This window comes from Ambystoma mexicanum, chromosome 5q (genome assembly GCF_040938575.1).
Source record: "Ambystoma mexicanum isolate Mex_15411 chromosome 5q, UKY_AmexF1_1, whole genome shotgun sequence".
Taxonomy (NCBI): domain Eukaryota; kingdom Metazoa; phylum Chordata; class Amphibia; order Caudata; family Ambystomatidae; genus Ambystoma; species Ambystoma mexicanum.
Window position 1 is genome coordinate 119,677,811 of NC_090933.1, and position 21,624 is coordinate 119,699,434.

Genomic DNA, 21,624 nt, shown 5'->3' on the forward strand with positions numbered 1-21,624 from the left:
TTTAGCCAACAACCCCGAATATTGGGCCCAGGTATTAACAACTTTATTTTTAAAAATCTTGGAAACTGGAATCTTGCCGGCTAGCTGGGGAAGTTCTATTTTGATCGTGGTCTTTGAAAAGGGAAACAGAAATGATCTGAATGCCTACCGATTATTGGTAATGCTCGATTCCAGTTATAACAATTTTGCGGGCCTCTTGTTGAAAAAATTAAATGTACCCAACAGCCATAAAATAACTGATTAAGACTCTGATTGAGGAGTGTGATTGGGATATGGGTAAGTTTGTGGATGCTGAGATTTTTGGAATTTGTGTTGGTAATGGGAAACCATGTTTGGAAAATCAGAACTTGAGAATATGAGATAGGTTAATTGCCAAAAAGAAAAGAGAACTTTGTAGAGCTACACGTGTCATCCAACAAGGTAAATTCTATTTTCTAGAAGTAAGAATTTGTAACATTACCTAACTTCCTTCGTACCCAATATAAAAATTGGTTGAGAAATCATAAAAGCAGTCTTAATAGTGGTTATTGGAATTTTATATTTAGATAACTAAAAACCAATGATAGTCGCAAATTTTGGTCTAGCTATAGAACATATTTGGCTGGTGAAACTCCTCTCATTCTCAACCCTATGACAGAAGATACATGGGTACAATATGTGACATAGCATTTCTTCATCAAAGACAACTCTCTTAACACAGGTAATCCTTTTTATTCTCCTCCTTGTAGTACTGAGGGATTTGAGCAGATTGATATATTACTAGCCATTAATATAGTTGAGGCATCTAGGGCCTGTGACCTGGACCGTTTAGCCAACAACCCCGAATATTGGGCCCAGGTATTAACAACTTTATTTTTAAAAATCCTGGCTAGCTGGGGAAGTTCTATTTTGATCATGGTCTTTGAAAAGGGAAACAGAAATGATCTCAATGCCTACAGATTATTGGTAATGCTGGATTCCAGTTATAACATTTTTGCGGGCCTCTTGTTGAAAAAATTAAATGTATGGGTAGAGGAGAAGGGCCTCCTCCCTTCTCTACAAACAGATTTTAGATGTGGCTTTGATACTTGCCACAATATCTGGGCACTTAATTACATAAGGACAAGCATAATAAAAAAAAAGTAAGGATACTTAATCTATGTTATATAGATTATTCCTCTGCTTTTGACAGTGTGTCCCGACAATTACTTTGGGAAAAACCTAAGACATGCTGAAGAGATCCCTCTTTGCTTCACTTTATCAAATTACTATATACCAATAACACAGTTTCTATACGCTTATATGCATAGAGCTCCCTGACACAGCCCATTAGTGTTAATATTGGATGTGATTTGTCGCCCCTGCTTTATAGTTTGTAGACAGCTGACATGGATGCAACTTTAAGATTGGTGCCTAATTTTCCTCCTTGTGTGTGTGGGGTAGCAGTCCCATATTTATCATTTGCGGATGACACTATATTGATGGACCATACTCCTATATGTCTTTAACGGTCATTAAATGCTCTTCTTTTCAACGCTAAGAAAAACAGCATGAAAATTAACGTTGGTAAAACTCAAGTAATGTTGATTGGTAAGGTGGGGCAAAGAAGTGTTAGATTCAGTTGGAAATTAGATAAGGAGAGACTGCAAATTGTGAACATGTACACTTACCTCAGTATTCCATTGTATCTACGCCCAGTTCTACTTATTTGGGGATTTATGTATGCTCTAAAGTCATGAAGAAATGGATGGCCGTGCGTAATTTCATCCAGAGAAAAGTATGCCACAATATAGAGGGATTTGGGGATATTTACAAAACAGGTATTATGCCTTGTTTTCTTTATGGATTAGAGGTCCTCTGTCTAAAAATGGTTACCTGGTTGGGCAAAATAACGGGTAAACTCCTCCGTTCCATACTCAGGATACCTCAGGTGATACCGTTAGAAGCTCTCTGGTGCACGTTTGGGGACTCCTTCTTTTGGAGCCCTTTGGCTTGTACATAGGGTGGAGATTCTTGCACCTCTAAATTTAAGCACAATACACTTTTACAGTTAGTCACAATTAATGAGATTAACAAAGAAAGGGATTAAATGTTTGCAGATTAAAAAATTAAAAAAATTCAGTGAAACAACATTTAGAAGCCATAGATCTTGGTTTACCTAACAAGGATTTTCTTCCCATCTTTTCAAAAGTACTGAAAATGAAAACTTTAATATGGGATAGAGTTACTAATTTGTGTAAGTTATCAGAGAAGAAAAGGTATAGAGAATTATGCCAACAAGGATTCCAACCAGGGAAACCTAAAACGTATTTAACTAAACCCTGTACTCGTGAAGTGAGATGTTTTATTAGTTACCTGGGTTTGAATATCTTGCCAACTTTAGATTATATAGGGGCTTGGCATTTTAAAAATAAGGAATTGAGATTGTGTTGACTGTGTAGGAGGAGAGAGACTTGTAGACATCATCTTACCAATTATGATATGTTAAAGGAAAGTTATATGCTTAGTAATAGTAGAATTGTCCATACAGAGAGAGGGTATGAATCTGACCAATTTTAAAGTACTCTTATAGGTGTGGAATTGTTGGTTATTTCTTTAGCTGCTTTACATATATGGAATCAATAAATGATATAATTAATTTAAAAGAGCAGTGATCCATTTTAATGATTAGACATTAGTAATCCAAGACAGTAATGTGGTGAATGAGAATTAAATGTCATATGCTGTACTTTGCACTCAAATTTGATCAAATAGTGGATTTAATTGAAATATTTTCAAAATGTATTAATTGATTGGTCTATAAAAATGTTAAATGTTATGAAATTAATGTTGCATGTAAAGATGTTATATTTCATTTGTTATATGATATGATATGATATGGCATTTATAACGCGCCTGTACACAAGTGTTTTGAGGTGTGACGAGGCAAGGGAGAGGGATCAGAGGGAAGGCAGAGGCAGCGATCTTACTAGGCCAGGTGACATTGAGATGGCACAAGGGCAGGGGAAGGGGGATGGGGAAAAGTGCGGGGGCGACGGGGCAGTCCAGTACATGAGATTGACAGTAAAAATAAATAGAATGAAATAAGAAGCAATAAGTAAGAAGTGTGGCCAGCTGGTGGCTAGTGCAAGGCTAATTGCAGACATCAGGTGTCAGGATTTGGTAGGGGACTCTAGGCATACAGAAAACAGTCCCAAGGTTCAGGGGTTGCCAACAAGGCAGTGCAGGTGTGCAACTGGCGGGTTAGGGGAGCTGGGCCCGAGATCAGAAGGTGGCCAGGTGACCAGTGCAGTTTCAGTTTCAGCCAGGAGTTCAGCAGGGGAGTGGAGGTGAGAAAGCAGAAGCAAAGAGGAAGGTTGTGAGGTGCTTCCGGAACCAGAGATGGTTCTCCTCAAGTTTCAGGGAGGCAGGGAGGGTGTTTCAGAGGCAGGCCCCAGCTGAGGAAAGAGATCTACCACCAACTCGTTGCTTGGAGAAGTGACGGACCCTGAGGGATTTGGAGGCAATATTCATGTTTTTTATTCTTTCTGTACCGCAAAAGGTTTTTGTTTTTAACTAAAATGCACTCTAATAAAAATAATTACCATACTGAAATGTCACAAAAATGCAGCATTTCGTACTATAAGGAGGCAAACAATACAATCTTACTGAGATTTTAAAATGACGTTAAAACTCTGAAATTTGACCAACATCTACAAAAGAACCAAAATATGATTAATCTCCTATGTAAAATAAAAACTCGAGAAATTTGGGCTCTTCTTAGGAATCCATCGGGCAAACCATCTCTTGAACTTCAATCATCTCTTAGTGGTCACACAAGGGTAGAGTACTTTAAAAATAAATACTCCTTGGCACAAAGATGTGTGCCCTTTCAGACACAAACATTAATTTCCTTTATGCTTCCATCCAGTCCATGGAAAGTTGAGGACGTGATAGCAGTCATCAAGAAACTCAAATACTCCAAGGCGGCAGGTCCTGATGGCTTCTCGCCTTGTGTTCTAAAAGATGACCCTCACTTTTAGGCTGAAGCCTTGAAGCCCCGCTATGACTATATCTTCCATTTGAGGAAGATACCAGAATCTTGGGCGACATCCATAATCATACCACTGCATAAAAAGGGCTCTATAGGAAATCCAATATATTTCCTGACCCATCGCTCTGATTGATGTTGCAGCAAAGGTTTTTGCATCTCTAGTGCTTAATGATATGGATCAATTTATTTCCCCCCCATCAAATTATTTCACGCTTTCAAACAGGATTTAGGAAGGCGATGGGCACCCAGCTGAATGCAACAATGGTAATGCACATCCGGGCATCATCTCACCTGAGCCAGGTGAGATGAGCCAAACTGACCCATTTTCATGTCCATACTCGACCTATCCTCAGCATTCGATAGTGTAATTAGAGGTCTTTTGTGGACAAAAATTCAAGGGTTTCACATTCCATCTTACATTATTGCTATGATTGCACTATTACATGACCGCACTAATTAGAGGGTGAGAATTGATCATACGGGGTTACTAATTGACCCAATTCCCACCGAGATTGGTGTAAAGCAGGGGTGCAATTTAGCAGCCATACTGTTTAATTTATATCTTGCTGATATTGAGGTGTTGTGGGCAAACTCTGATACACTCCTGGTAAAATTAGGTGCATTGCGAGTAAATTGGCTAGATTTCGCCGACAATGTCATCGTGTTTGACCGCACACCTTTTGGCCTACAAAAAAAATGGCACCACTTTTCTAAATTTTGGGAACAACACAATCGGAATCAAACATATTGGTCTTCACGAACAAGAGAAAGGTTATAACCAACAAGTGGATCCTTGAGAGCAGTCCAATTCACTGTTCATTTGGTGTGTTATACTTGGGGTATAATTTGACCAACACCAATTCCATCTCTAAATGGCATATCTCTATTAACATCAAAATTGCCCCGTTAATAGCTCAGATGAAGGTCATTTTACATAAGCTCTGCAGGTTTTCTCTATTGCTTATCAAATTCTACCTATTAAAGGTATAAGCAATAATTCTGTTTGGCCTTGATCTTTGTCTCTTACAATTGGCGTTGTCCTTAACACAATTCAAGGTATGATTTGGAAGCATGTTCTACAATTACACAAATCTCTTCCTAATGCATTAATTATACATGAACTTGGACTGTTCTCTTTGGCGTCCAAACTTGTATGGAGAAGACTAGGCAATCTCGCAAAAATGCTACAGCCCCCTCAAAACTTGTTATACGAGGATTTAGCAGCGATGATATCTAGTGGTAATCCTGTATCTCTAATTTTATACTACAATCAATTGCTAGCGATTTTCGATACAATCGCAATGAGTCCAGGTGATTTGATAATGCGTCCCCAGATCGTGAAGAAAAAACTGTATCAATGTGACTGGGCAATGACATCAGACCTGATTGGTACCTATAAGACCTACTCTGAAAACGCAAAATTCAGATACAAACAAAAGACTTATCTCCCTTACATAATTCAGCTGCCATGCAACCAAGTGAGGAGAATATATATGTGATTCAGACTTAATCTATTTTCTACGAAAGTATGCACGAAGCATAGGAAAAATAGTACTGATGTATTGAATGATGGTATTTGTAGATTTTGTGGAATTTATATGGAATCGGAACCATTGAAGCACTTGACTCTGTATTGCACATTTTTTGCTCATGATGGGGAGTTGCTCTCGGATCAATACGTTAAAAGTGAATCATTATGTCTGCTTGAAACTCTATGGATGCACAGTATGTGGGGGAATAGAACATCTTTGATTCTAGCCCTAGGTCGTCTTTTAAAAACTATTGAAATCATGGGAGAGCTGCTCCGAGATACAAGTTGAAGAGTTAGGCTGAGCAACTCGTTATAGTGGTTTGATCTATTTCAATAGATGCTACAGCACTAACATCAAGGAACAACATCTATAACCGTCTGAACGCTTGTCAATGAACTCTTGAGAGGCTTTGGTAACATTATATGGGGCCTTTGGCCCATTGAATGTTGTAAGTCAGATGTATATGCAAACACTCACCTCCGGCTCTTAGATTAGCGATTTCTAAAATTTTTGAAAGATGTGTTTGAACTAATTGATTTGTGTATAGCTAGCATCATATGTTAGTTTTAATTTTAATTTTATTTTGTATGTAAACAAGCTTATGTAAAACTGAAAATGTTTTTTAAAATGTTCTTGCATTAGCTCAAATTCATCAAAGGCTTACAACTTAAATCGATTTAATTCTGTTTGTACATTTTTTATTATAATGTTTTAAATGTGTTATAAAGGTGCTCGCACCAAAAACAACAATAAAAATAAAAAATAAAAATTAAAAAAATGGACACTTATTTTGCTTGTTAGCTCACCTTCATCTAATTTTTCACTATAACTAAACACATTTTTCACTATAACTAAACGGAGTGGAATATGAAAGGATCAAATCAGTCCATTTTACTCTTATGCTCTTTGAAGTTTGAAAAATAAAGCACAGCAGAAATATCAATTCCATCTCAAGCTTCTTCTCCACCTCCAAATAGCACTAAAATGCCCTACATTCTAATTGCAAAGCGTAATCACTAATGCCTTGTTTTTACACTTTACATTTGCACTACAAGGCAAGTAAAATTACCCACAACAGTAAAAATAAAAATAGAACATGCCCACTTCTCGATCACTACAATACGAATAATCATAAGTGCAAACAATGAAAAATATGTGACCTTTTTATCTTGCACACATTTGTGCATTTCCACCATCTAGCAGAAACATGGAGGTCCAATTATGTCGCAGCAAATGGGATCATTATTGACCTCCTCTCAACCAATGAGAATGTTCAGTGTGCAGTCAATAACTACTGGTATTAGCTGTGTCCTTAATATCTTGACTTGAAAAGCAGACAGGGAAACAACAGTGACATTTCAAGGTAACATTTCCTTCAACAATACACTCAATCTCTGGGGGTGTTGCTATTGTGATGCAACATCAAATTTAATGCACCAAGGGGAAAACTAAAATATTGCAAAATACATTTCCTTTCTTATAGACCTCAAAAGGAGTCATTATCACTTTGCCTTGAACCATAACTTGTGGGCAGGTCCTTAATCCCAGATAATGACCCATGCCTCGGTCTATAAGGCTATATTAGGGCTTCAAACTGTGTGCAGTCCATACGTGAAAGTAAAAGAGTCAATTATAAATACAAATACTAATGATTTGCTATTTTCCTTTTTTGGTTGTAGATTTCTTTGAAGATCTTAAAAATCCGTAAGTAACCTTAACGCACTACAATTGGAGATGCATATGAAATCTGCCTTCTCATAATTGCTTTCATGTAGCTTTTCAAATTGCCATGTACTCATGTAAGAGGCATTCAATAAGTTATATCCAAACGCAGTGCAACACAGGAGTTTGTTCTTTTTGGAGGAAGATGGGGGCATAGAATGAGAGTTATGTTTCTGCCTCCCTTTTCCCTATCTCCTCCAAAAATCATTTGGTTTGATGACAGCATGGTATTTTCATTCTTGTGTAAAACCAATGGATTTCTATCGAAACTGCCAGCTTTTTAAACCCGCAAAAAGCAGGCGGATACCAGGGGAATCCATTGCAAATGCTGCCTGCCATGCACAAACAGTGCACATCATTTGCTCAATTTGTACTGTGAAGTGGAAAAGGGAGACATAAAGGTGATTTTGCCAGCTTTTTACACCTAACATTTTTACTTTGTAGTCCAAATGATTAAAATTTCATGGAGGGGAACTGTTTGCACCAAAGAGAACCTGTAACCTGCCCCCTCTGTGGAATTTACGAATTCGATGAACATGTGCTCCAAAGCAGTAATTGCTAGGAAAAAAAAGTTACCAAAGGCATTTTTTCTTTTATTTTGTTTAAACCACAGACCTAAATCGAGAGCTCTGTACAAGGTGTAGACAGCCAGCGTTTGGGCGGACATCTTTTAACTGTAGGTGCTGTTGAAAAATCAATGTTGACGCTGCTTTAGAGTACTTAAATACATATCTTTTCATTCATAGTTTTTAACAGAATACCAAGGCAATAATATGCTCCGGTCGTCCTTTCCTGTCTTAAATGCCCTTATGCGGATTAATACCTCCCTCCCAACCCCCCACATCTTTAACCTCCACATTTTCATGGCAGGAAAAATTATTAACCACAAGGAAACAAATCTCCCTTTTAGACATTAATGCTCATCCTACTGGATTCTGTTGAACCATATAGATGTATATGGTTTGATGTTTATTCAACGTCTGTTTTTTCACAGCACTTTATGCCGAAAGTGTTTTGGGGGAAAAAACATTGAAAAATATGGGGGTGGGATATATGAGAGGGACGGTGGGATGGTGCATATCGAAAAAATAATAGTGAAAGGGAGGTATTGGAGGGGGTCCTCTGAACCCCCTGACCCTCCCAAATAAAAGAAAAATCAATTATTTTTTTGCGGCAGAACATTTTCGGCAAAAAAAGCAGCAAAAAAAAAATGGGGCTGAATGAACATAGAACCATGTATACATTACCTTTGTGCTGATGTTTCTAAGATGACCCCGATACAAGATATCAGAGACACATAGAGCATTGAGGCAATGTGCTCTGCGGGATAGCACATGACAGATTAACTTGATTACTAAGGCATTATAGAGAGTCAGAAATAGATAAAGGTGTAGATGTGAGAAACCGCAGAATCGGAAACACAAAGGGGGGACAATAAGAAGGGCACTGCTTCTAGTCCACTCCATTTCTAACTCTCATCAATGACTGACTGGATGTAAATGAATGACTTTCAGCTACAGTTTATAATCCAAACTAGGGACAAGCTCGAAAGGTTAAAAGGGAGTTGAAGGAAGAAGGTGGACTGGAGAGAGACAGAGGCATATGGATAAGAGACAGAGAGAGAGGAACAGAGGGGAGAGATATGCATAGAGACGCAGAGGCATGATTCAGAGAAAAACAAACACACATGTGGTGTTTAGGGAAGAGTCTAGAGTGTTGAAGTCAGAGACATTAACAGACACAGATGCATACATAAGAGACACTGAAGTTAGAGACAGGGATGGACATACAGGGCAAGATTCAGAAATAGACAGATGCACAGAGGGGCAATTTGAAGAGATATAAAGAGAAAGATGTCTGATGTCTAGAAAGTCAAAGGCACAGATGTAAGGGGCAACATGCAAAGAGACAAAGTGTACAAAGACTTGGTTGCTCTACCTCACATAGGCTTGCTGCGTCTTTGGTTGTCCAATACTTGGCACTTGCAGATGTTTTCTTCTTTGCTTACTCTAAGAGAAATATGTCTCACGCACATGGCTTATCCTCTTGACTCCCTTTGTGCCTTGAAATTATACCTTGACATGGCATCTTTGATCCCAGGCCAATAGACTCCTCTTTATTCCTCACACTAAGCTAGTTTTTCAGCGTCTCCTGACTCTGCCGCCCTGTTCTGTCTCTGAGGTAACTTGATTGGGTTCAACACGCGTCCGGCGTCCATCTTTTTTTCAGGGCCGCTTTAGTCACATTACATTTTCTTCTGCAGCAAGCGTCAACATGTCTCATGTGCCTTGCGTTTCTGTGCATATACATTCACTTTGTCTCTGGTCACTTATTTCTTTGGTGTTCATGATTTCTTTATGTTCAGTTATGTGTTTCTCTTGTTATTTCAGATACATCTTCATTCTTTAGGTGTTTGCATATTGTTTCAGTCCATCCTTGTGTCTTTGCTTCATGACGTCACATTGCAGCTGTCAGACTTTCTTCACAGCTCTTCAAATCTTAGTGGTTCCTGCACATCTCCCACTACCCTTTCAGTTCATCGGTACATTCGATATGGTTGTCTGAGTGCATATCGTCTCTCGTACACTCGAAGTGGCATTGGGACAATACCTGGTGTCACACATAAGGCTCTTCTACTGCTGTTCCAGTATGACGGAGGTGAGGGGGTGGAGTCTATCAGTGATGCACACATCTGCTCCTCTACATTCCCCTCTATGGTTGAGTACTTGACCACCTCCTATTCGTCAATCTTTTTAATCTTTTCTCCATATCTTATTTTCTTCTGGATCCATACTTTTGTCACCCCCCTCAGGTCACCTGCATTCTTTATATACTCATCTACACTCCAAGTCAAGTGACAACATTCTCCAGTCGGTTGACAGAATACCCAACGTCCAATATAGTTCTTGTGGTCTTTTGGGTAACAAAACTTCCTTCATTCCTTGGTGTGCCAGCGAACTCTTCTTTATGTTCTCATTGGTGGTGTCTTCAGTCTGTGGTGCATGTTCACCATTCACATCAATCATTATCTTCATTCCAGTAGCTTTCTTCACTGTCTTCTTGCATTCTCCTATTATGATCCTTATAAGACAGAATCCTAGCAATAGCAACCCTAGTATTGCTCCAAGTAGTTTGTAAGCATTTGCCAACCAAGTTGTACTCCATGTAAACAGGGACGAAAACCGATCATCTTCATCTGTCTCATCAACTTCATCCTCCATATTTTCGCATGCGGGGTTGTCAGCATCGTTAGTGCCTCTGTCAGGGTTCCATTCTCTTCATATTGGGCAGGAATGAATGTACAGCAGGAAGGCCCAATTTTGGTGCACACTCCTCCTTCTATTGCTATAATTAAGTCTAGGACATACCTGGTCTGGAGGGTCATGTGAATGATTGCCCTCAGTTCTTCTTTGATCGCATTAAATCCTTTTATTGTTGCGTTGATCGTTTGTAGCAGCTCCCACCTAGTGATCTGTAACCACTTGGTGTTTACTGTAGTCTGTATTCCTGGCATGAATATGGTTGTAAATATCACTGCTATCTTGCTGAATAATGTATGCTCTGCTGGAATATCCTCATAGGCTGTTATTGAATTTGCTGAGAAATAGTTCTCCCACTTTCGTTGTGTGGGACTAAGCAACATCTTCTTTCTCTGGTGTAGATCCATCTTTGGAAACTCTTCAATATGGAGATCACTTTGGGAGATCAACAATGCAGGAACATGCATCATCACCACAATTTTTAGGCAGCTGCATGTAAGTTCTGGATCCACAAACCAATAATGATCCATTAGTACGGCAGTTCCTTCGTTCATTCCTGGTACTTCAAGCATCTGCTTGCATCCTTTATTTTCTCCAACTAGAACCAGGCCCTTGTTCCTGAATCATGTTGTCACAATATTTGTTGGTATTATGGACACCGGTCCTGCTTCATTGTCAACCCATCTTAGTAACGTGGAATACTTGGTCCATGATTTAGGCATCCGTCATTTACAATTTGCACTATGTCTAGTGGTTCTTTTATCAATAATTGTGCACTGCAGGATAGCATTCCTTCTTCCCATCCTGTGCTGGGTGGCTACTCGTCCATATACCAATAGCTGAGGTCTCTGCCAGCATCCTGGCAATCCTGGTGTTTCTTATATATTTGCACATCCTAATCTCTTCATTTCAGCAACTCTTATTTATTCTCTAGTCATGGATGAATATATTAGTATTTTGCTCAACCAACTCATGTCTTTTTCCATCTTCTGCGTTGTTACGAAAGCATCTACATATGGAAATGATTTCTTTGATCGCCATCATAGTGTGGCCCATCTTCCTTCAAATTGTCCTCTTGTTGTGCACGCTGGTAGATGGCTGATGCACTTTGCATTGTCTTCAGGTATTTATTTCACAATGAATGTTCTGGCTTTGTTCATGGCATAAGGGATCCAAGGACATACATAGCAGCTTTCATCTGACTTTCTGTTCCTCACTTCTCTCATGGGCTGATATTACATGTTATTCTCTAAATGGGCTGAATTTTCAAGATATGTATTTATGTATTCATTATCTTCCCCATCCTCTCTAGTAGATTGGGCAATTCGTTCAGAAATATAAGAAAAATGATCACTAGTGCCTTGTACATGGATAGAAAGGGATGTCTCATTCTCAGGTATTTCACAATATCTCAAGAAATAAGAATGGCATAAGAAAATACAAACAACACTTGATGCAAAATGTAGTTGTAAGAAGTATTGCCATAGTATTCAAATGCCACACAATCTCTTGTGGAGTAGCTGGTCTCCTTGTTAATGTGCGATTTATATACTTTTATATCAAAAACTGCACAATTATTGCAATAATGATTCTGAAAATAATATGATTGTTTTTAGGATTGCCAAGAAATGTCACAATGGCCATGTGTTGCCTTACTAGAGCTGGGTAAGACAGCAATATGTAGGTAAAAACAGCATACAAGAATGTGTATGATATTATTATGATTAGCAACATAAAAGATGCAGTGTACTCTTTTTCCTTGGATCCAGTACGTTAATGCATTATTTCTGGCTTCTATCTTCTGAAATAGTTCTGAAACAGCTGCAAGAACATTCATTCCTTATTAGACTTAAGAAATGTCAATTTTGTTTCAGAGTTTATTTTTAAATCCATGAATTCTTTATCCTTGCTCTTGGTAGTGATCTGATCTACATGCAGAGAACTCCTTCTCTTGCTTCACTGGCAGCAGATGCAGTAGGGGTCAAGGTCTTTCCTTTACACGGTTTGATGTTGTGCAGGTGCAGCCAGGCTCGTCTTCCTTGTAGCTTGACAGCTGTGGGAGTAACTTCTTCTTCTTAGTATGGTCCTTCGAAACAGAGTTTCTTCCAGGTGCAAACAAACTTTTGTACCAGCACCTGGTCCTCTGGATGTAAACTAGGTTGCTTCAATAGATTGTCGGGATCAATTTGTTGGCTCTCTTCTTCAGTCCTCTTTGACACCTCACTCCGGTTCTTGATCTGTTGCGAAATAAAAGTTCACTAGTGGGCATAGTTGCAAAATAATTATGCTTCTCATCACCCAATGTCTTTGTTACAGTGAGGGCATCAGTTTCTATCCTAGTAGGAGAAGGAAGAGGTATTTTCATAAGGTGTCCAGTCACTAACTCATGGGGAGTCAGGTGGTGATCAGAGCCAGGCTGATGTCGCAGTGCATATAATGCAAGGAGTAGGCAATGTAGCCACCCCTTCTTTAAAGTAATCTTAATTTTAGCTATTCTCTCTTTAAGGAGTCTTTTTAAATGTTTGCATATCCCAATCGCCTGTGGGTGATGGGCAGAAGAGAACTTATGCTTAATACCTAATAAAAGAGTGACTTTCTCCATCAGTTAATTTACAAAATGTGGTCCATTGTCAGATTGTAGGACTTCACACACATCTCATCTTTGAAATACCTCACGCGCGAGGAACTTGGCAGCGCATGTGGCATCGGGGTGCATACATGGACCTGAATCAATCCATCTGGAAAAGGGACATACTACTACCAGCATGTACCTATAGCCATTGCATGTCTGCAACATATCCCCATGATCTATATGTAGATGCTGAAATGGGCCATTGGGTCTAGGGATTGTTCCTCTCACTGTTTGCAAAGTGTGTCCTTGTCACGCCTCCTCCCTGCCACACCATTGCCAGACAACCTTCCAGATTCACGTCCACCACCTCTAACCATGCACGATTCATCCGGCGTGTTCCCCATAACATTCATCGCACTCAGCAACTGAATTACCAAGGACGGCTACGTCCTTTCTTACATTGGAATCTGCCATGGCGCTTCTCTCAGGGACGACACCCGCCCAGGGGCGCCCGGAGACTACGATCCAGGGCACAAAGTGCTTCTGATCAGGTGACCAAACGCCGGCAACAGGCGGCCAATCGCCGGCAGACTCCCCGTGCAGCGTCGAGGGTCACGTGACGTGGACCCACGTTCCCCTCGTGACTGTATCACGTGATTAATTCAACACAGTCAAAAGGACAGGGGAAACGCGGAACAAACGCTTCACAGCTGCTTTTCGGAGTGCTGCACAGCATTTTGGATCTCGTTTAGAATTCGGATTTCTTTGACCACGGAACGTTTCACGGATTGCTTTTGGTCTCTTCTTCAGGCTCAGGCAAACTTTAAATCTTCAGGCTTCAAGACCTTTGGCTTTGCACAAACTTTTGAACTTTGGATATTGGACCTTGGTTATTGTTTTCTTGGCTTTCGACCCTGGACTGTTAACGGATTGTTTACGGATCATCCACTGGCTATCTGACCCACAGGTGTTTTCCATCAAGAGTGCCCACAAGGACCCTTCTGTTCCCCTAACCCTTTGAGGCATCCTGACCAGCACATTGGGTAAGACCTTTAGCTTCTTCCACCATATTGCATTGTGATAATTGTGACTGTCTGCCCTAATCATTTATTGCCTTACAGTGGTCAGGGGGTCCTTCCGGTGTTCCTGGTTCCAGCTTGACGGCACTCCACACCTGTGGCCTCAATAATTGCATTGGTAGTGTTATTATTTCTACCAGTGTGGTACTTGGGGACGGAGGTATCTTCATCTACACGACCATCAAGATCACAACAGACTGTGAAGCCGTTTTTGGTCGTCCAGATGGATACTTCTGCCAGGGACCCAGTGGCTGCTTTAATGCAAGCAGTCACAGCCCTTAGGACTGATATGGCCACAGCTACCACCGCTATTCACCATAGATTGGACGCCTTAAACAGCGTCCAACATCCTTTACCCGTTGATTCCGAATTTGGGGATGCTGCCCCCTAGAACCCTGTTCCTCCCACAGTCCCTCCGGCTCCCTCTCTGCCCCCTCCTGTGGTACTCCCTAGCCCCATTCCCCTGGCAGCCCCCGAAAGGTTCCATGGAGACCCTGGGAAATATCGCACTTTCTTAAATCAGTGCAAGCTCCATTTCTTGTGCCGGCCCTTGGCATTTCCTGATTCCGTCACTAAGGCGGCTTTTCTACTCTCGCATTTGTCAGGAGTGGCAGCCACGTGGGCAAACCCTTTTTTAGAAAGTGACCATCCTGCCCTATACAACTTCGACCTCTTGGTTAATGAAATGGCAAAAGTCTTCGACACCAGATATAGGGCACAATCCCAGGACTTGGAGCTTTTGGATCTCACTCAGGGCAGACAGACGTTTATAGAGTACATAACCCGCTTTAACCAGCTGTCTGCGGAGACGTCTTGGCCTGAAAACAAAAAGGCGGTTGTATTCTACAGGGGTCTGAGTAGCGCCCTGAAGGATGCCCTCTCAGTCGTCCCATCCCTTCCGGCTATCTATTCAGATCTGGTTGCTCTGGCTTTACAGGTAGATGCCCGAAGGACTGAGTGAAGGGCAGAAGCAGGTTTTTCCGGTCATCACACTTCCCCCTCAACTGATCAAACCCCAGAACCCATGCAAGTAGGCGGGATCCGTAGCCCCATTACTCATACTGAACGGGAACGTAGACGTACTGACAATGCTTGTTTCTACTGCGGTATCAGCGGCCACTACGTAAAAGAATGTCCTCGCTGACCCAAAAACAAAAATCCGGGTTTTCAGAAGGCTCGCCCCTGAGATCGGGGGTACGGGCGAGCATTCCACTAACCCCCTCTGATATCGCTTTTGGTCCCATTAAACCAGTGGTGGTCCAGGCTATGCTGATCCCAGCCCGGGAACGCATGCATTCGGTTCACATTGTTATCGATTCAGGTGCCACTGGCTGTTTTATTGACATCACACTGGCTCAACAACTCAACCTACCATTGATTACCAAAGAACGTCCTGAACCAGTACAGGCCGTAGACGGTACTTCCCTCGCTTCCGGCCCCATCAAGCAACAGACTGCTCCTTTGGAAGTCGTAATTCAAGGTACCACAGAGAAACATTAACCTTTGATCTGATCACTACCCCTCAGTTCGGGATTATCCTCGGGATACCGTGGCTGAAACAACACAACCCTCTGATCAACTGGAGTACCGGACAAGTGTTTTTTGAATCCGAGGTCTGTCAGCATTTTTGCCTGGTAGAGTCGGAATCTGTGTCCAGTCCCGCAAGAGTACTAGGAGCCTTGGCTTCCCTAAACTTGGAAGAAGGTATCCCCACAACCACTGCCACTTTATCTCATACTGTTGGGGCTGTCACAGCCTGGATACCCTCAGTATACCAGGACTTCCACATGGTGTTTGATAAAGCCTCAGCAGAGGGCCTACCGCCTCACAGGCCATATGACTGCCCCATCGACTTAATACCGGGAGCCCCGGTACCGAGAGGCCGCATATACTCACTGTCCCAATCAGAAGAACAGGCCCTGAAGGATTACATCCAACAGGCCTTACGGTTAGGTCACATCCGCCCCTCTTCTTCCCCAGCAGCAAGTCCCATTTTCTTTGTTCCGAAGAAAGAAGGTGATCTGCGCCCTTGTGTCGATTATCGGCGGCTAAATTTCATCACCATTAAGAACAGATACCCCATCCCGCTCATTTCCACGCTGTTGGACAGATTGTCTCACGCATCTATCTACACAAAACTAGACTTACGTGGGGCTTACAATCTGATCCGTATGCGAGAAGGGGACGAGTGGAAGACGGCGTTCTGCTCCCAACAAGGACTGTATGAATATACGGTGTTGCCCTTTGGGCTTTGCAACACCCCAGCCACCTTCCAACATTTCATAAACGATTTTTTCAGTGATATCCTAGATGTATATGTAGTGGTTTATCTAGACGATATCCTGATCTTCTCCCCCACTCTGGAAGAGCATGTCATTCACGTCAGAGAAGTCCTGTCCCACCTCAAAAAGAACGCACTCTTTGCTAAACCTGAAAAATGTCTGTTTCACGCCACCGAAGTTGAGTTCTTAGGATTCCATATAACACCCGGGGCCTCTCCGTGAACCAATCTAAGGTCTGCGCTATTACGGACTGGCCCGTCCCTGTTACACTCAAACAGCTGCAGTCTTTTCTTGGTTTCGCGAACTTCTATCGGCATTTTATCGCTGGTTTTTCCTCCATTGTTGCACCTTTGACTGCACTAACCAGCCCTCTGGTCCACTATCATTGGACACCGGAACATCAAACGGCGTTTGATACCTTGAAGGAGAGGTTCACCACTGCCCCTGTTCTTCAGCACCCCGATCCTGAACGCCCTTTTGTTTTGGAAGCAGATGCTTCATCGTTTGCATTAGGTGCAGTTCTCTCTCAAACCTGCCCTACCACGGGTCGACTGCACCCAGTGGCTTTCCATTCACGGAAATTCACTTCATCCGAAGTGCACTATACCGTGACGGAGAAGGAACTATTGGCCTTTAGAGACGCTATGCAGACATGGCAGCATCATCTTCTAGGGGCTAAGCACCAAACCACCATTTATTCCGACCACAAGAACCTACAGGATTTGGCTTCCCTGAAATGCATGAATAGCCGTCAAGTACGCTGGCATTTGTTTTTTGCTGCATACGATTTTGTAATAAAACACCGACCCGGGGTGGTTCATGGTAAAGCAGATGCTCTGTCCCGCTCCCCAGGGGGGGAATCCCTTCCTTTGTTCCCAGATACCTTGCTAGGAGAAGGCCATGTTATCTGTGCCTGCACCCCCTCACCGTCCATGTTAACTACTATACGCCACTGGGTTGTTCACAATAGTCATGTAGTCAGTGAGTGTTGCACTGGTCTGCCATCTGCGCACAGGTTTCCCCTGCTTTTCCAGTGTGACAAATCTGCGTGTACAGTTGACATCACATAGGCGGAGTCAGAGCACACCGTCACTTCCTCATCCTCATATTTTTGAAGTGCAGTGATAAGCGCCACTAATTATGCAGCTTGTGCTGCAATGCGAAGCCAATCTCACACCTGTCACTACTTCAATTTCACCCTGACGGTTTAACTTTACGACTGCTGATCCAGTATGCCTTTCGCCAGTCATTTGGTCCATTTTTGAAGAACTTACAATAAAAAGAATTCCCCCCCTACAAGAGCATTTTCTCTCATAAAACTCAGTATACATTGTGCAGTCATGGACATTGTCATCCTTTCCTCTTGGTTCTGCTGTGAATGTTGCTGGATTCACTATTCTCCATCCAACAACTTTGATAGCTGGGTTCCAAATAATTACCTTGTAGCCTGATGCTCTTTGCGTGGTCAACATACTTTGGATTTTGCTAAAATAGTGAATAACGAGTGCTCGACAAATAATGTCATTGAACAACCCATTGGGCCTCATTACGACCCAGGCGGACTTCGCGGTGCTAAATGCACCGCGAAGCATGGCGGAAAGCCGCCGATAGCGCCATGGGGGTTGGCGGATTTACCGCCCCATTCCGACCTCGGCGGAGCGGTAAATCCCCAATCCCCATTCTGCCCTTCCCCATTCCCATTTTTGCCCCATAGGGTATAATGGGAGTGGGGAAGGAGTTAATTACGCCACCGTAAAATACGGTGGCGTAATTAACAACGAGGTCCCGTAGCGCCATGGTTTTCTCCGGCTGGTAAAACCAGGCGGAAAAGGCCGCCATGGCGCTACGGGAACTCGTAGTATGGCGGAGAGGTACGCCATGCACTACGCTGGCGTAACACCCTCTCCGCCAGGGTCCTAATGAGGCCCATTGTAATTCTTGAAGCTTTTTCAGTAGCAAATGCAGCAGCAGCTAACGCTTGTTTGCATGGGTAATGCCCTTTCATTACTGGTTCTAAAATCCCACTATAGTAGGCCAATGGTGTATGTCCATGTCCTAATGTCGTTTTATATGTGAGGACTGCTGTCATAACTTTTCCATTTGAATGAGACAGTAAGAAAAACTCTTCATGATAATCTGGTATTCCTAGCACAGGCCCTGTACTGATCGCCCTTTTTAATTCTTCAAATCCTTCAGTCATTTCATCTGTCCATGTTATCTTCCCTTTGCCTACCTGTGCTTCCTTAAGTCCTTTTAAAAGTGGTTGAATATATGTGCTATAATCGACAACCCAGGCTCTACAATAGTTACATAGGCCTAAACATTGTTGCTTTTCCCTCACTGTTTTAGTTTCTGAAGTCTTCATAATTGCTTCTGCTATTTAAGGTCTCCCTTTTGAGAGATTAACTGCCCTATATACGGGACCTCTTCCTGACAATATTGTAGTTTTTCTTTGTTTACCATGTATCCTTTTTCTGCTCGTATTGTTATCAGTCTTCCCTGCATTGCTCTTCTGTTTCACTGCACACAAATATATCATCTACATACTGGATTATTGCACTCTCAAGTTGCAAGTTACTTAAATGCATCTGGAGAACCCTTTGAAGATGGAGGAGGACTCAGAGTACCGCTGAGGCAAACATGTGTGTTTTAGGTGCTGATTTCTATAAGAAAATGAAGTCAAGCCTTGTGAGTCTTCATGACAGGAATATTACTCTAAACTATGTGGCCTTACATGGGTTGTTGCACAATAGTGTTGCAGGATTTGGAACTAAAGGAAACTCTGCTTCAACAATATTGCTTAAGGGACCGAGATCCTGAATAAATCTCCATGACCCCCAAGTCTATTTCACTGGGTACACAGCCATGTTACATGGGGACTCTGATGGCACTAATATTCCCTGCTTCATTAAAGCGGAAATAGTCTCAAATATACCTTCATCTGCTTCTCCAGATATGGGATATTGTTTTGCTTGTGGCAAGATTGCTCCTGGTTTAAGCTTCATTTTAACTGCTCCTGCTCCTTTCAATAGACCCAAGTCATATGGACTGTTGGTCCACAAAATGCTTGGCACTTTTTCTAAATCTTCCAGGAAAAACTACAGTTTCTTTTTACCATTGCCATTCTCTGTTGTATCTCTCTATTCTCCACTTTAATCCAATAAGTGAGACTTATGAAAAATACTAACTAATCGTCTGAATATTCATCCCTGAAAAGCTCCTTGTCTGTCTAGTCTTTCAACCTATATCCTTCACTGAGGGCTATCACTGCTCTCCATCCTCTTCCCTCATTATCTGTCAAATGGACAAACATCATGTCTTCTCAAACCACTGCTGCTTGTAACTCTAAAGGGAAAACCTGTCCTTCTTCATCATCCATGGGTATTTCTGGTCTAAACAAAACCTCTTCAGGTATTCTCAATATTTCACCTACCAACCTGGGTAACCATGTTAGTAACCAGCCACTCCATACAAAAATACTTCTGGATCTAAATGGACTCCTCATAATGCCTTCTGGCTTGTGAATGCTAAGATAAACTCTTTCACATTCATATAATGTATTTCTGGAGTGGAGCACACTATTCTTTCATCAGTAAAAAATACTGCCATGTTAAGTTTTGTCATCAAGCCACGCCCTAATATGTTAACTGGTGTCTGCCGAGAATACAATAACGTCATAGACACATCATGTTCTCCTATAGTAATTGGTAATTCATCTGTAAAAGGAACTAAGTTTGTTGCCACAGAGAATCCCAGTGCATATATGGCAATGCCTGACATTGGGTATTTTCCCTCACTGACCCAGGAATGAGTTGCTCCAGTGTCTACAAGAAATGAACATGTCTTGCCTCCTATCATTACCTTGACCCTTGGTTCCTCTTGGGGGTCCAGTGTCACTGATAGTACTGAACACATCAGGTTGTTCTTTGGGCTGTCATATTGTGGATATAAATTCATCCCTGTACCCATGAACGGATTTCCTCCTACCACAGTCACATTCCCTATTCTAGGTGTGGGTGTTTGCGGGACTCCTGCATTCAAATTCCATTGTGGTACCATGGTCTGTTGTGTCTGTGATTACTGAGATTATATCTGTTGTGTTTGCATAGGCTCTTGCTGTGGTTGCTCTTGTGGCAGTAGCATTTGTAATGGAGCTTGCTGTGTTTTCTGATTTTGCAGCACAAGTGTCTAATACTGCCTGTGATCTTGTGCATAATACTCTTGTGGTTCTCCATGGTATTGTGGAACATAGCCCATCCCCCTCTTTGAGTTTGCCAGTTTTGCTGCATGCCCCCTCTGCTTCTAGATGTTCATGCTATATGTCCCATCCTTCCACAATTCCAACATTGTTGCGGCTGTCTGCCATTAAATCCTCCTCCTCCCTGACGGTTTTGAAATCCACCTTGTCCTCTCCTAGGTCCGTTCCTTCTCACTCTTGGCCAAAAATGTTACCCAGTCCGGTCTACAGGGTACACTACATTGCTTTGCTCGGCTGGCCGTCATATCTCTTGTGTCCCCACACCTTGACCACTTGTCAATACCGCTCCCTCTATGGCTAAATTTGACTTTTTTCTGAACTAACGTCGTTTCCTCCTGATTTCTACTCTCATTGTTCTTCTTATTCTTCTCTGCAACAATCATCAATGATGCACAATAGTCAAATGCATCTCGGGCCATGGCTTTGCTTCAATCCCAACCTGTTTCTTCATCTGCCATTGCACTGTCTCAGGCAGTCCCTGACATAAAATATGGTAAAATAATGCCACTGTTTCATCCCACGGTTCTCTTGTTTCGAGACGCCATTTCCCTTGAATATCTTGAATAAAGGCAACAGGATCTTCATCCTCACTCATTTTCCTAGTCATGATCAAACTCATGTCTCATGTATCGGGATATTGTACCCTGACTGCCCCCCATACATCTGCTCTAAATGGTGCTCCATCATGTGTCGTGTTTTTTGCAGTCACACTCGCATACCCTGCTTGTTTCCAAATGTCGTCAGCCCTCTCCCCTAGAATGGCTGCCAACAGGTCTTTTATATTGCCTATCGGTAACGTCATTCCTGATGTCATTCTCTCAAATTCATGAATCTGTTTTCCTGCACCTCAAGTCAAACTAGGTAATTTACATTTCAAATTATCCTTGCCCATCTGTGGCCACAGTAT

General features: G+C 41.9%; 1 protein-coding gene across 1 annotated transcript in view; it reads left to right on the forward strand.

Annotated features, from left to right (window-relative positions):
* Nucleotides 1–21,624, forward strand: part of LOC138497284 (uncharacterized) — a 901,742-nt gene that overhangs the window by 774,730 nt on the left and 105,388 nt on the right. The window contains exon 14 of the mRNA XM_069620635.1: nucleotides 7,224–7,248. Coding sequence (XP_069476736.1) covers nucleotides 7,224–7,248 — 25 coding nt within the window. The remainder of the gene's footprint in view (nucleotides 1–7,223; nucleotides 7,249–21,624) is intronic.